Below are 13,949 nucleotides of genomic sequence, written 5' to 3'. Positions count from 1 at the left end.
GAGGAGTGGTTGTAGAGGTTTCATGTTCAGGAGAGTCATTGGTTGGAGGAAAAGGTGAAGGTGGCTCAGTGGTTGCAGAAGGAAGTAATGGGGGCTCAGTGGCTGGAGTAGGAAGTGATGGGAGTTTAATGGCTGGAGGAGGAAGTGATGGGGGCTAAGTGGTTGGAGGAGTAGGTGGTGGTGGTTGTTTCACACGAGGGGTGAAGAACACCATGGTGGGAAGCTTTTTAGCCACCTTCATCTCATCCATAATGCTCTTGTAGGCTACACAACCCTCATTTATGGAATGCATGAAATTCAGGGCACGCACGATTAAGGGTCCCTGCTGTTGGCCTTTTGCTTTCAACCTGCCAACTTCTCGAGCATAATGACTTCATCCTCCTCATCAGGGTCATCGCCTTCCTCCCCTTTTTCACTTGCTGAACTGACTAATTCAGCCAGGTCCTCCTCAGTCATCTCATCATGGCTATCAAGCAACTCCCAAGAATCTTCAGATCCTTCCTCAAAGCCTTCATCTTCCACTTTCCTCACTAAGATCACGCTCTTGACAGTGTTGGGAAGCTTCATCGGGACTGAAGCTGGCAAAGTCCTTCTCACACCTCGGCTACAGATGTTTCTATCAAGCACTCAGAGTTTAGAACCTGATGTTGTTGAATGATTCATCAACAACAGACAGAAAGACAGTCTGTGATCGTAAATTGCTTCCAATACTGGGTAACATCTAGGTCAGGGTCATTATCCAGAGCTACTTGGAGTCGCGCAATCACTCGTCTGCTGAAATGAACAATGAAGTTTTTTTTTATGTCCTGGTCCATCAGCTGGATGAGCACAGTAGTGTTTGAAGGAAAGAACACCACTTGCACATTCGGATTCAGTACCCTGACATAGAATGGGGGTCCTGGAGTATTATCAAGGGTGAACAGGACCTTAAACTCCAATCCTTTGTTTTTGCAAATACAGCTCAACCTCCGGCACGAAGCAGTAATGAAACAAATTCAGGAAGAGCTACACCTTATTATGCATCCAGTAAACTGGTAGTATATTTATGTTGGAGTGTGGAAGTACATGCTGATCTATAAATGAACCCAGGCTAAATATGATTTCTTGTGGCGCTTCCGCACAAAATCAACGTACACATGGGGAAGATAGAAAAAGGCACAATTACTGTATTAAAATGGGTTTTGTAATATTTCATCAAGTGCACTTATGATAAATAATGTTATGTATATTTTTTCATTATGTTTAAAGGAGTATCTCTCCCCATCCTCCAATTTTGATTGGATACAGTATATGTATACATGTACAACTCAGGGTACTATCAACCTTTCATTCATATAAAAGGAGGATAAGGGGTGGCAATGGTCTTCACTTGGTTTCTTCATAGATTAAATGTAGATCACTTCCAGGGAAGAAATTGAACGTTCCAGTTTGGGTTGTAGGGTACTTACAACCCACCAGGCAGTGAGTCTCCCTAATTAAAGGACAAGGGTCTGTATGTTGCGTAGGAATAAATTAAACATTTTTATTTTTCGTAGCCAAACAAACCCGAGTCCTTTAATCCAACTTCCCTCCTCAACCGCCCCTCTCAGTCCTTGGCCGAAGGTCAAAAGTGAAGTGTACCAACCGTGTGTCACACAATTGTACATAATTCCTTTTGCATATATTATGCTTGTATCTTCGCTCTTCCCTCGCACTAAACGAACATGAAAATTCATGTCTGCTGTTTTCCTCTGTAACATTGTCTGTCTTGTTAACTTGTTATGTCCTGTTGGCTTGAGGTTTTGTATATAAAGGAGAGTGTTCTATTATAATATAACTCAGTTGATTGCATCCTGCCTTTGAGTTCACAACCCTCTCTCGGCACCGTCACAGAAGGCTCTCCAACAGGGAGGAGGGTCCTTGCGTGTCACCCTCACCAGTTGAATAACTGCTTGTTATCTAACTATCACAAACAATTCCAGCATACACTGAAGTAATCTTTGTATTTAAAGGACTCAGGTTTACATGACTAGGAAAAATACAACTTACCGTATTTCCCGTGCCATAAGACACACTTTTTCTTTTTTTCCTGAAAAATGCCCCCCAAAATTACCCTGTGTCCTAACTATAAGATAATGACTTACAAACACTCACACATACCAGACATAAGACATAAGCATACAATTATCATTCATATGTAATAAATAGATTTACTTTTCATGACTTTCTTTGATTAGTGAAGGCAACTAGATATTTGTTTTTGTTTTCATGGACAGATGATGACTCGCCAAATTATCTACATGCAAACATACCAATTGACGTTATCCAAGCAGACGATGCTAGGATGTATTATTGTTTATGTAGTATTTATGCTTCCTCATATTTTGTTGATATTTTATAATAAAGTAATATGTTGGTAATGACTTTGTTGCAAATGTTCTGACATTATACAGATACTTTTACTGAACAGAAACTTTGTTGCATATGTTCTGAAATTATACAGATACTTGTTGCTGAACAAAAACTTGAAAAAAATATCTCACTGCTAGTTGAGTGCAGTGTTACCGAGTTAGCTGTAACGTAAGTAGACAAACATACAAACAACAGAAAAAATATCCTCCTTATGAAATTTCTAGAGAATTATTTATTTGATCAATAGTTGAATTTGTATAAAATGTGTACATGAGGAATTTACGAAATATTACTGGAATTTACGAAATATTACTGGAATTTTACTTCAATGCCAAAATTCGGTCTGGAGCATTTGGCAACACTGCCTTCATGTAAACAAAAATTTGAAAACATTGTTACAATGGTAGCAACTACGACAACTGTAGTTTGGTGGTTTTTATATGAGTATGTGACAAAATTGTGATACCAGGTGTGCAGCTAATTAATATTACCTTAAACATTTCATAATACACCCAAAATATGAAAATTTACTTTGCCAGATGAAAAATCACACTAGAATTTGCCAACTAGGAATTGCTGCTATGATAGGTTGTAAAAACTTCAATTTATTTTTCCCAAAAATTTCTTAGCTAAATTTAGGGTGTCTTACCACTTGTGGCGTCTTATGACACGGGAAGTACAGTACTTAAAAATATGTCATTTATGGATATTTATTTACTTATATAGTAGTATACAGAACAGGCCTTGATAGAAAAAAGCAGAAAGCCATAACAGTATGACACAAGGGCTTGGAAATTCACTTATATAATAGCACTACAGTAGTTCTCTGGTTATATTACTCAGTATACTGTGGTCTATTTGGTCATAGTACGATATAACTCAATGCTAGCCATGGTGCGCTCACACTTATATTATTGTGAATGCATCCTAGCTGTAAAGGTAAAAGAGCATTCAGTTATGTAAGACCAAACACAGCACAGCATACTCAGTATATATCAAGGAGAGTAAGTTGAGATTGATATTGTCATCTAAGTGAATTTTAAACTATGGTGCAATAAAGGCTTCTTATCTTTTCTATTTGGTGTTACATGTTTGTGGTGAAGGTTTTCCAGTATTTAGTGTTATATTACTGTGAATACTGTTACTTTTGTCATTCTACTCAAGTTGGAAATTCACTAGTTTTTTCTTGTTATATGAGAAAACAAGGGTCTGGGAGTGTCATTAATGGTGCTTCAAGTATTCATGGTTTGTCAGCATTCTGTGGTGTGTGTTGCCTTACTCTGCAAATGATAGATTGACTGTATACTAATAGATGTGTCCCTTATTATGTGAATACTGTATCACTCAAGTATTTAGTTTAAACTATTAACTTACAGGGATAAGCCGATGGCTGTTGGGAGTACAGGCATGCTGTCTACGAGTAATTATGCAGCTCGTAAATATGGCGTAAGAGCAGCTATGCCTGGATTTATTGGTAAAAAGCTCTGTCCAGAACTTATAATTGTACCAACAAACTTCACCAAGTACAGAAAAGCCAGTAAAGAAGTTCAAGAAGTATTTGCTGAATATGATCCAAACTTCAGTCCTATGTCCTTAGATGAGGCTTATCTAAATATTACAGAATATATGCAGAAGAATGGTCATCTTTATGTAGAAGATGTTGAAGATGGTAAGTTTGTTTTGTCATGTTTATGCACATTTATTTACATATTAAATATAAACAGTTACCACCTTTGAAGACTTAATATTAGCACATTTATGATATGTAAATGAATTTAGTGAAGTTATTTCTAAGAAGCCACTCTGTCTGATCAAGGATAGTTTTGACTCCAATATATAATAAAAACACCTACATGTTAAAGAAAGGTGAATCATGCACTAGAGAAAGAAAGCACCATCTCTCCTGGAAAAAATCAGAATATAGGACATAATTAACTTAGGCATCCAGGTCATAACTCCCCAATCACCTACTCTCCATTATTTTGAGTCAGCTGATCTTGCTGACATTAGTAAGCAACCGAGTAGTCAATTTGGCTTTAGACACCGAGCAGTACAGACATACTCTTGGTGCAACCATACATGGCTATTTTTCCTCCATTTTCTTTCTCTTTTCTGAGTGATTGTTTGATTAATGTTATGGAGAAACCACGTGCAGGCATGCGGTCCTACCTAGGTGTATCCTGCCTGATTAGCAGAATCAAAGTGGATCCCCATTTTTTGTGCCCTTCTTGCAGAGGTCACCCTCAGGAGGAATGTGGGGATTGGTGACATTCTTCACCTTCGGGGTCCTTCTGGAAATCGAAGAAATCAGCAGGACATCACATCTCTTCTTCTGGTACTCTAGCTTCTGGACCTTCTCTGTCTCCCTCCTTTGGCCAGATTACAAAGGAGAATGATGACTCCTACCTACCTTTGGTGCAAGTTACGAGTAAAGCGTCCTTATCTACTTTCCCCGAGAAGCAGGTAGTCGCCGCCCTTCTCCTCGTGGTGAGCCCGATGCTGCTAGTCCTTAGGTCTTGAGGGCATCCTGACTAGAAAGAAGCTACTTCAAGCCCTAGCAACATCTAGGACAAATTATTTTGCCACTGTTAGTTCTTCCCCTGCTGCCCCTGTAGAGGAAGCGACTGACATGACTCCCCTTTGTATAGCCCCTGACTCCTACAAGTGCAGTTAATCTACAATTCTTATCTTCTGTGGTGTAGTCACCATCAGCAAAAGATTCCCTGATGACAATATCTAGTAAGAGAAGGAAATTCCCTCGACCTCGCTTTTCTCCCAGCCTGATTCCTCATCTTGTGCAGTAGAGTCGCCTGTTGCTGCATGCCTTCCAAAGACGAAAAGGAGAAAGCACCTTTGGGGTACCCAGACTCCTTCACGGAAGGACAAAAAGGGTACCTCCAATTATTTTTTACTTCAGTGATCTCCTAGCACACACTCATGAATATGATTACCCCTACCCTCCCTTTCTTCTGATTGTGTATTCCCCTGTAAGGAAAGAGAGAGTCAAGAAGTCTATATTGATATTCACGTGAGCGATCGCCACGCACATCTTCACACAGGTGCTCCAACAGAAGAGAGACCCACCTTGCCTTAAATCACCTTGTGCTAAGGCCCTAACCAGTAGTTTTTCAAGAGCTCACTCACCTGCAGATATTGCTCCCTCTGATTCCTCAGGTTTTAGGACATATAGTACTGGACTAAGGAGTATAAGTTACATTGCCATTCCCCCAGTGTTAGATCATCACACACTAGTCAGGGAGGACCAAACATTACTACTCTATGCATGATACTTCTAGGAGTCCCAGGAGAACTAAGGAATCTACTCCAAGGTACTGTAAGCCTTGAGTGATGGGGAAAGACATTTATCCCCAACTAAGAAGAAAGGCTTGCCATGGTGTGTAGACAGGACAGGCACAAGGTCTCCACAATCTCATCGTAGTGATTCCTCATTAGCTTTGGAGAAGCAGCCTAAAGATGTTTCGGTCCACAAGTCTTCCTAATGTGATTGCAGGAATCCTTCAGTAGCGCAGGCATTTGCTCCGTCACCCAAGGTTCATGTGAGGACTAAGGCCGCAAAGAAGGCTAGCCCAATAATGACTCCATCGAGATTGGAGTACTGTCCAGATTAGTCCTAGGACCAGACAGGAGAGAGGAATTCTTGGACACAATTAACCCATATGCACCCAATTCTGGTCCACTCCTTGGCAGAGGCAGAAAATCCAGGAACCTAGTCAATGTTCCTGAAAGGGCTTTTGCTTATCAGAGGTCAACGTACTAGGAGAGGCAACCAGAGCTCCAATATAATGTGAGAAGACCTCAATTGATCAGCTTTTCAGCACTCCGCAAAGTTTGAAGACTGCCCTGTAGCTCCCTGGTCAGTTCTTGCCTGAGAGACAACAGATAGCATCAACACACAGGTCTCTGATCAGAACAACTCATTATGTTTTTGCCGCTCCAATAGGATTCTATCTCCGGCACCCTCCCGACAGGAAATTTTACATCCCAGAGGAGGCATTTCATTCACTTCTACCAATTGATGCCAGTATCACGACCCTAACAACGGGGATGTCAGTCGAGAGACTAGGGACACAGTACAGGATATTTTCAGTGTCCAATCTGCCAATATGAAAGCTACTGCCATGGCAAGCCTCCTGGCAGCCTTCTGGTTAGATCACTGGTCAGGAACATTGGCTTTCTTCACCTTTTCACAGTATCCAACAAATTCTGAGAACAAAAAGAACTTTACAAACTTGGTTCTTTCAGGGGCAAAGACTGTCACCTTCCTGGCCCATAAGTAAGCTAACCAGTGGACCAACTAGATTTTTAAATGGGGGGATGCAGTAGCTGCAAAATTTGCTAGGTAGATAGGGCAGTGGGAAACACTGGTACTCAGAAATGCACTGATTAGTCAGAGTCCAGCTCTCTTTCCCCCAACGAAGTCAGAAAAATGTTGGAAACGTGGAGGAAGACAAGCCAAGACTCCCTTTTCCACCGAGTTGTTACCTTAAAAAAAGAGATCGCAAGACCAATCTCGAAAACAAAGACACTTGTTTCCCCTGAAGTCGGCATCAGAGATGTCATCCATTATATCCAGAACTAGATCCACTTCTTTGGCAGTTTCTTCCTCTTGAAGTTCTTTTGACTGTTCAGCTCTTTCAACACCTGTATAGACAGGCCAGACGGGAAAGGTGTATGACTTAAAATTTTAGGTGTGATTCTCGACAGCAAATTTACTTTTGAGAACACATTAGGTCTGTGTCTTCTTCAATTGCACAAAAAATTGGCTTATTGAGAAAATCTTTTAAGGTTTTTGATGATCAATCTATTCTGTAGAAGTGTTTTAATACTTTCATTCTACCTTGTTTCGAGTATTGTTCTCCTGTCTGGTCTTCAGCTGCGGATTTTCATCTTAATTTGTTGGACACAAACTAATGGTCTATTAAATTTCTTATACCTGATCTAGATATTAATCTATGGCACTGTTGTTCAATTGGTTTGTTATGCATGTTGCATAAGATTTTTTATAATTTTGATCATCCTTTACATTCAGATCTTCCCGGTCAGTTCTGTCCTGTTCGTAATACCATCAGCCCTCCTTCTTCGCGGTAGTTAGGCTACAGACAGTTGCAAAAAGGGGATTTTTGCGAGTAAATGCTGCACTAGGGTGGGCTAACTCCTAACCTAAAAAGTCACTGCCCATTGCCATGAGCGGGTGCCCGAGCTGATGATTAACATAGTAAATACTGCCTAATATTGTTTTAGTTTGGTTTCTACAACAGTTTATAATAATACAGTATGTGTAGTGTGCAGTACATGTACACACATGTACACTACGTACTGGACACAGTAATGTTACAGTACAGTATTGTGCTAAGGTAAAGTTTTACCAAATCGTCATCCTCCCCTTACTGTTCTGTATAACAAAAGTTGTTCCTATCTAGTAATACTGTACTGTAACCTAATACTCTCTGATATTGTAGTGTATATTACTGTAATATATGTAGTATAATGTTAATACAGTACAGCGTAACTGTACTTACTGTAAGTGTTCAGTGTTTTTGTTCAGAAAACTTGTAGCCCACGCGTTTTCTTGAAGCGAAGCATGACGCAACTTCTTAACCCTTTTACCCCCAAAGGACGTACTGGTACGTTTCACAAAAGCCATCCCTTTACCCCCATGGACGTACCGGTACGTCCTTGCAAAAAAATGCTATACGTGTAAAAATTTTTTTTTTCATATTTTTGATAATTTTTTGAAAAAATTCAGGTATTTTCCAAGAGAATGAGACCAACCTGACCTCTCTATGACAAAAATAAGGCTGTTAGAGCAATTTAAAAAAAATATACTGCAAAATGTGCTGGGAAAAAAATAACCCCCGGGGGGTTAAGGGTTGGAAATTTCCAAATAGCCTGGGGGTTAAAGGGTTAAGTGTCGTCTCTTGTGTAGTATGTTACATCTATACTTTCTTAAACAGAAATACAGCTTATTTCATAAACTGAAAACTTAAATATCTCGATAATAAATGTTTCTTTTAAATAAACAATCAAAAACAGTGCATTCAATTACTTTTCAACTGTTGAAACTCCGGTTAACGTTATGCGATTCAATTCACAGTACAAGTAAATAAAATGTGAGAGAAGCATTTTAAATAAAACTATTGAAACTAATATGTATGTTAATTGGGAAATGATAGATCAAGTAATAATTGTTTCTTTTAGTAAATATGAAATATCCTTTGGTAGCATGCCTTAATAATAAGAGAGTTATTTAATCCGAAAATTGAGGTTGAAAACGGACTATGCAGGGTTGATCAGGTGATTTGAATGTAAACAATGCATAAGATTAGAATTCGCTATGATATTAATTATTAATACGATACTAAAATGTGAATATTATATGTATTATTATTGGATACAGTTAAGTGAAATACCAGTTTAACCAAATATAGTTGTAGTTTTTTACCACAGTAAATGGACATACACTGTACAGAGAGGGCGAGGACCAGCTGGGTGTAGAGATAGGTAGTTGCGCGCAGGGCTCCCAGTGTAAAGGAGCGCGGGCTATTTGAAATCATCGCCTAGGTTGAATTTTATCGAGATTTTTATGAGAATTTTTATTTAATAGGTATTGCATTGTTCTTGGCCGCAAAAACACGAAACCTCAAAGAAAGAACCTGCGATAAAGGAGGGCCGACGGTACTAGGTGTGCAGTTAATTCTAATAGTCAGGCCTTCTCCATCTTGAGGCTCATTACTACACAGTATTCTAGAAGTTTTATTCCAGATGTGACCAAGTTGTGGAATGATCTTCCTAATCAGGTAGATGAATCAGTAGAACTTCAAAAGTTCAAAGTTGCAGCAAGTGTTTTTATGTTGAACAGGCTGACACAAGTCTTTTTATAGTTTATATATGACATCTGTTTTGATGTTATAACTGTTTTCAAAATATTTTACTGTTAATTTTTTCTCATTTATTTATCTCCTTATTTCCTTTCCTCAGTGGGCTATTTTTCTCTGTTGAGCCACTGGCCAAGGAGGCAATATCACAGGGAAGAGGATTGAAGTATAGGCTAGATGTCTTTTGGAGGGATACGGCCTCCCATTTGCTGGCTCTCGTCCTCCCCTCATTCTGATTCTCACTTTTTAAACAGAAGTAAGGAAGATGCTATACAAAGGCACACTGCAGGTGGTATGGGATGGGTCTCCAGTCTTTTACAGTTGCTTATTCTTTTCGGAAAAGTCAACTGGGGGCTGGAGACCTATCATCAACCTCTCCGCCCTGAACGATTTTGTATTATATATCCTGTTCAAGATGTAGATAGTGAGCACCATACTAGCTGCCATCAGGAGGAATGACTTCATGCTCTCTCTGGATCTAAAAAATGCATACCATTTCATTGGTCTTTCAGGAAGTTCCTCCGTTTCGTTCTTGGTGGTGGAGGTCTTTCAGTTCAAAGTCCTCTATTCCGGACTGTCAACCGCCCACCAATTGTTCACTTGGGTGTTCTCACTCATCTCGACTTGGGCTTACACTAACTTGATACATCTATTAAGATCCTGTCCTCCTCTTGGAGACAGTTCCTTAAACATGGAGACAAGCTTCTTTCTTCTTGCCATGAACTTGGTATCAGGGTAAATCTAGAGAAGTTCACTCTCATGCCCAAGGCAGAAGATAGAGTACCAAGGGATACTGTTTCACATGACAGTAGCGAGTTTTCCCATCCAATGACCTTACCAGCAGACTCAGGAGAGTTCTGTAGTGCAACCATTCCTATACAAGCAACCACAGTGGAAACAGCTTCTTGATCACTTCTCTACCATGTAGAAGCTTGTGCCACCTAAAGAAACACTGGTCAATAGCCTACAATCCCCCTCACCACATTTCTGGTAGAACACGCAGTAAGGGACAACATTTGCTGGTGGCTAATGGACGAGGAGGTAGGAGGGATGTTGTAGGGAATTGCTCGTAGAATTCCATCAGAGGAATAGTTCTTGTTTTCCGTGGCTCTGGAGGACGCTTACTTTTATTACCTGTACATCAGTTCGTTGTTAGTACTGTATCTCTCTTCTCCCACTACAGCTTGATGGACCAATTCAGGCATCTGTGCTCCTGACTGGGTACTGCTCCTCAGGTGTTCCTTCAGAGGTTCACTTGAGTAGTAATTTGGGTCGACCTCAAGGGATAGGTACGACCGTGGATGTATCCCTCGACTGGTGATCCTGGTCTCTATTGTGTGGCGGTATCGACAGGATTGAGTTCAACTTTCCGCTTCGTCATGATGGGGAGTTTTTGATAATCGAGAAAAGTAAAATTTCGTAGCCAAACCATGGTTGAAGCACTTGGATAAGCTGGTAACAGCAAGATTCGATCAGTTAGATAATTGCATCAGCAAGCCTAAGGAGGTAGTGGGTCCATTCTGTCATATAGAACTTCAACGGCATGGGCAGAATCTGTTCCTCATGGTAGAAGCTCATGCCTTAAACAAGCGCCTTCACCAGGATCTCTTCAAATACTGTTTGAAGAACCACTAGTTAGCCATCGCTCCTCATGCCAAAGGCACAGGAGGCTTTGGTCAATCTCACCTGTTGGCTTTGTATTTCAGCTTTCCTGATCTTGATCACTTTTTCTCATGAATTATCTTTGGTTTGTAAACAAACACCCCCAGAAAATAGTATCCGGATCTACACAAAATCTGGATCTGCAAAGATTTGTCCTCATGATTTTATGGTCATCATAGGGGCTTATTGTAAATGATCGGGGGGGGGCCTTGGAATAACTTTAATCATAACATGTTGTGAGTGGAAATTTTGCCCTCAGCACTTGCAAGAGGAGGAAAGTATATAAGAAAATACAGTATTACATGTACAACAGATGGAATGCAGACAAAGAAATACTACTGTACATGATGTAGATCTGGAGTTTGGATGAGGTATTTGACTAAACTTAAATTTTAAGAAATCATGATCCTCACACATTCCCCTACCAAACATTGTCTGCTTGTTCTGTAAATTGTTGGTAAGGAAACACAAAAGCAAGAACCTGTCTAAAGATATCTTTTGAATCTGTAAAAGTACATCTTAGGTAGGCCCTGCTGCTTCCTCCGGTGCCTTAGATGACCGCGGAGGTAGCAGCAGTAGGGTAGTCAGCATTATGAAGCTTCATCTGTGGTGGAAATGTGGGAGGTTGGGCTGTGGCACCCTAGCAGTACCAGCTGAACTCGGTTGAGTCCCTGATTAGGCTGAAGGAACATAGAGAGTAGAGGTCCCCTTATTGTTTTTTTTCATTGTTGGTGTCGGCTACCCCCCAAAATTGGGGGAAGTGCCTTGGTATATGGATGGATGGAGGTAATGCATTACAGTATTTATTTTTTTCTTTCAGACACAAGTGATGGACACCTAGCTAAATGTATTGTCAAAGAGCTTAGAGAAAAGATTAATAAGAAAACTTCATTAACTGCAAGTGCAGGTTTGTACATTCTTCTGTAATGCATATTTTTCGTATATGTTTCTTTATAGTTAGCTAGTAAGGATTTGGTGTTGATACATAATAAGTGATAATAAGAATGAGACTGAACTGCTTTAGATGATTTATCATCTAAATCTTTGGTTTAAGTAGTTGAGCATGCCGTTTCTTTCTTATATATTTTGCTGCCATCCCTTTGAAATAAGCTAGGTATTTAATTCATTATACAGTACCTGGTCCTTTTTAGAAATCATCTATTGGGCTGTGGCACCTTAGCAATACCAGCTGAACTCAGCTGAGTCCCTGGTTAGGCTGGAGGAACGTAGAGAGTAGAGGTCCCCTTTTTGTTTTATTTCTTGTTGATGTCGGCTACCCCCCAAAATTGGGGGAAGTGCCTTTGGTATATGTATGTATGTATAAACTTAGCAATATAAATGGGTACTACTTTTGTTGTTCACTGGATTTAGAGAGGTGAGTGATTAGATAGCTCATATCTACATTGTTAAAATAGAAGTGTTGTACCAGAAATAGTTTAGTCAGGAAACATATGTTAAGAATGGCCTTCAGTGAGGATTCAGCCTTAGCCAGTTTACATTTCTTTAAGGCACTGAATTTCATGTATTTATATATACAGGATTACTTATCAGTCACAAAACTGCACGTGACATATATTAAAGGGTAAAATCCACAGGAAACAGGAAAGGAAAAGACCAGGTACCAAGCGCTTACGTGTATTACATACACTTCTTCAGGGTACGAAAGCGCTTGGTACCTGGTCTTTTCCTTTCCTGTTTCCTGTGGATTTTACCCTTTAATATATACAGAAATCTTTTCATGTGCCACCCATGAATTTTGAAATGAAAAGCATTCAAGTTTGTTAGCTGGTTTACATAGTTCTTGCAATGTGCTGTCTAAAAGAAGAATGGTTCTATTAGAACTTACTGGGCATCAAGTGCAGTGGTAATTGTGAGAGATATGGTGAAAATAAGACTGCTATTTATTTATTAGCTTATACCTAGTTTTTTAAGTTTTAACTTTATTTTCCGCAATGAGAAAGTTCAATGTTTTATTTATTGTACTTTATAAGACTTTAGCTTTAAAAGGTGGATAGTAAGAACAGGTTTGGAGTACAACTAAGAAACTCGAGTGATTACGAGTTGACTTGGAATAGGATTGGTTACTTATTAAACTAATCTCGAGTTATGGTCAAATGTATAAATCATGATTATTCTTTTCCTTTATCATTCCTTCACTACCCCACCTCCATCAGAAAAGGGTGTTTTAACCATGAAACAAATTTTCATTAAAAAAAACTATTTGAAACATGAAATACAGTCATAGCAAAAAAATGCAATAATCTGAATTTCCTAAATTCAAAGCAGAGGCTTAAACTGAGCTTCTGGTAAAGACTCATTATAGACATCAGGTAAGTATAGGATAGATGTGAGAGAGGCAAGAGAGCGTGCTAGAAACAGGAATGAATGGCGAGCGATTGTGACGCAGTTCCAGTAGGCCCTGCTGCTTCCTCCGGTGCCTTAGATGACCGCGGAGGTAGCAGCAGTAGGGGAGTCAGCATTATGAAGCTTCATCTGTGGTGGAAATGTGGGAGGTTGGGCTGTGGCACCCTAGCAGTACCAGCTGAACTCGGTTGAGTCCCTGATTAGGCTGAAGGAACATAGAGAGTAGAGGTCCCCTTTTTGTTTTGTTTCATTGTTGGTGTCGGCTACCCCCCAAAATTGGGGGAAGTGCCTTGGTATATGGATGGATTAATATATTTTGTGGCAGACATTGGCACATCTTCGAGTAGAACCAAAATGAGCATCAGGCGAGTAAGAAATTCTGTTTCTTAGTTCATTGAAAGTGTCATCCTTTATTTGCCACATAGTAACTAATTTCATCAGGTTTTTTTTTAGGATTGTGGTTTATTCAACTTTTCAATATAATTTTCTTATTTATGTGCTTTTGAATTTTCCATTAGGAATTGCAGCAAACACACGCCTGGCTAAAGTGTGCAGCGATATGAATAAGCCTAATGGACAGTTTTACTTACCTCCAAATCGTCAAATAATTTTGGATTTTGTTTCATCCCTAAAAGT

The 13,949-nt window shown here is 39.7% G+C and overlaps 1 protein-coding gene across 2 annotated transcripts in view; it reads left to right on the top strand.

The window, feature by feature from the left end:
* Window positions 1-13,949, top strand: part of LOC137657722 (DNA polymerase kappa-like) — an 83,911-nt gene that overhangs the window by 60,813 nt on the left and 9,149 nt on the right. For both annotated transcript variants that reach the window (XM_068392159.1, XM_068392160.1), the window contains exons 5-7: window positions 3,768-4,060; window positions 11,770-11,856; window positions 13,832-13,949. The exon at window positions 13,832-13,949 is cut by the window's right edge and continues 7 nt beyond it. In XM_068392159.1, the coding sequence (XP_068248260.1) occupies window positions 3,768-4,060; window positions 11,770-11,856; window positions 13,832-13,949 (498 nt within the window). The remainder of the gene's footprint in view (window positions 1-3,767; window positions 4,061-11,769; window positions 11,857-13,831) is intronic.

The sequence above is a fragment of the Palaemon carinicauda genome, chromosome 18 (genome assembly GCF_036898095.1).
Source record: "Palaemon carinicauda isolate YSFRI2023 chromosome 18, ASM3689809v2, whole genome shotgun sequence".
NCBI classification, from domain to species: Eukaryota; Metazoa; Arthropoda; class Malacostraca; order Decapoda; family Palaemonidae; genus Palaemon; species Palaemon carinicauda.
This window is presented reverse-complemented; position numbering and strand designations above follow the sequence as displayed.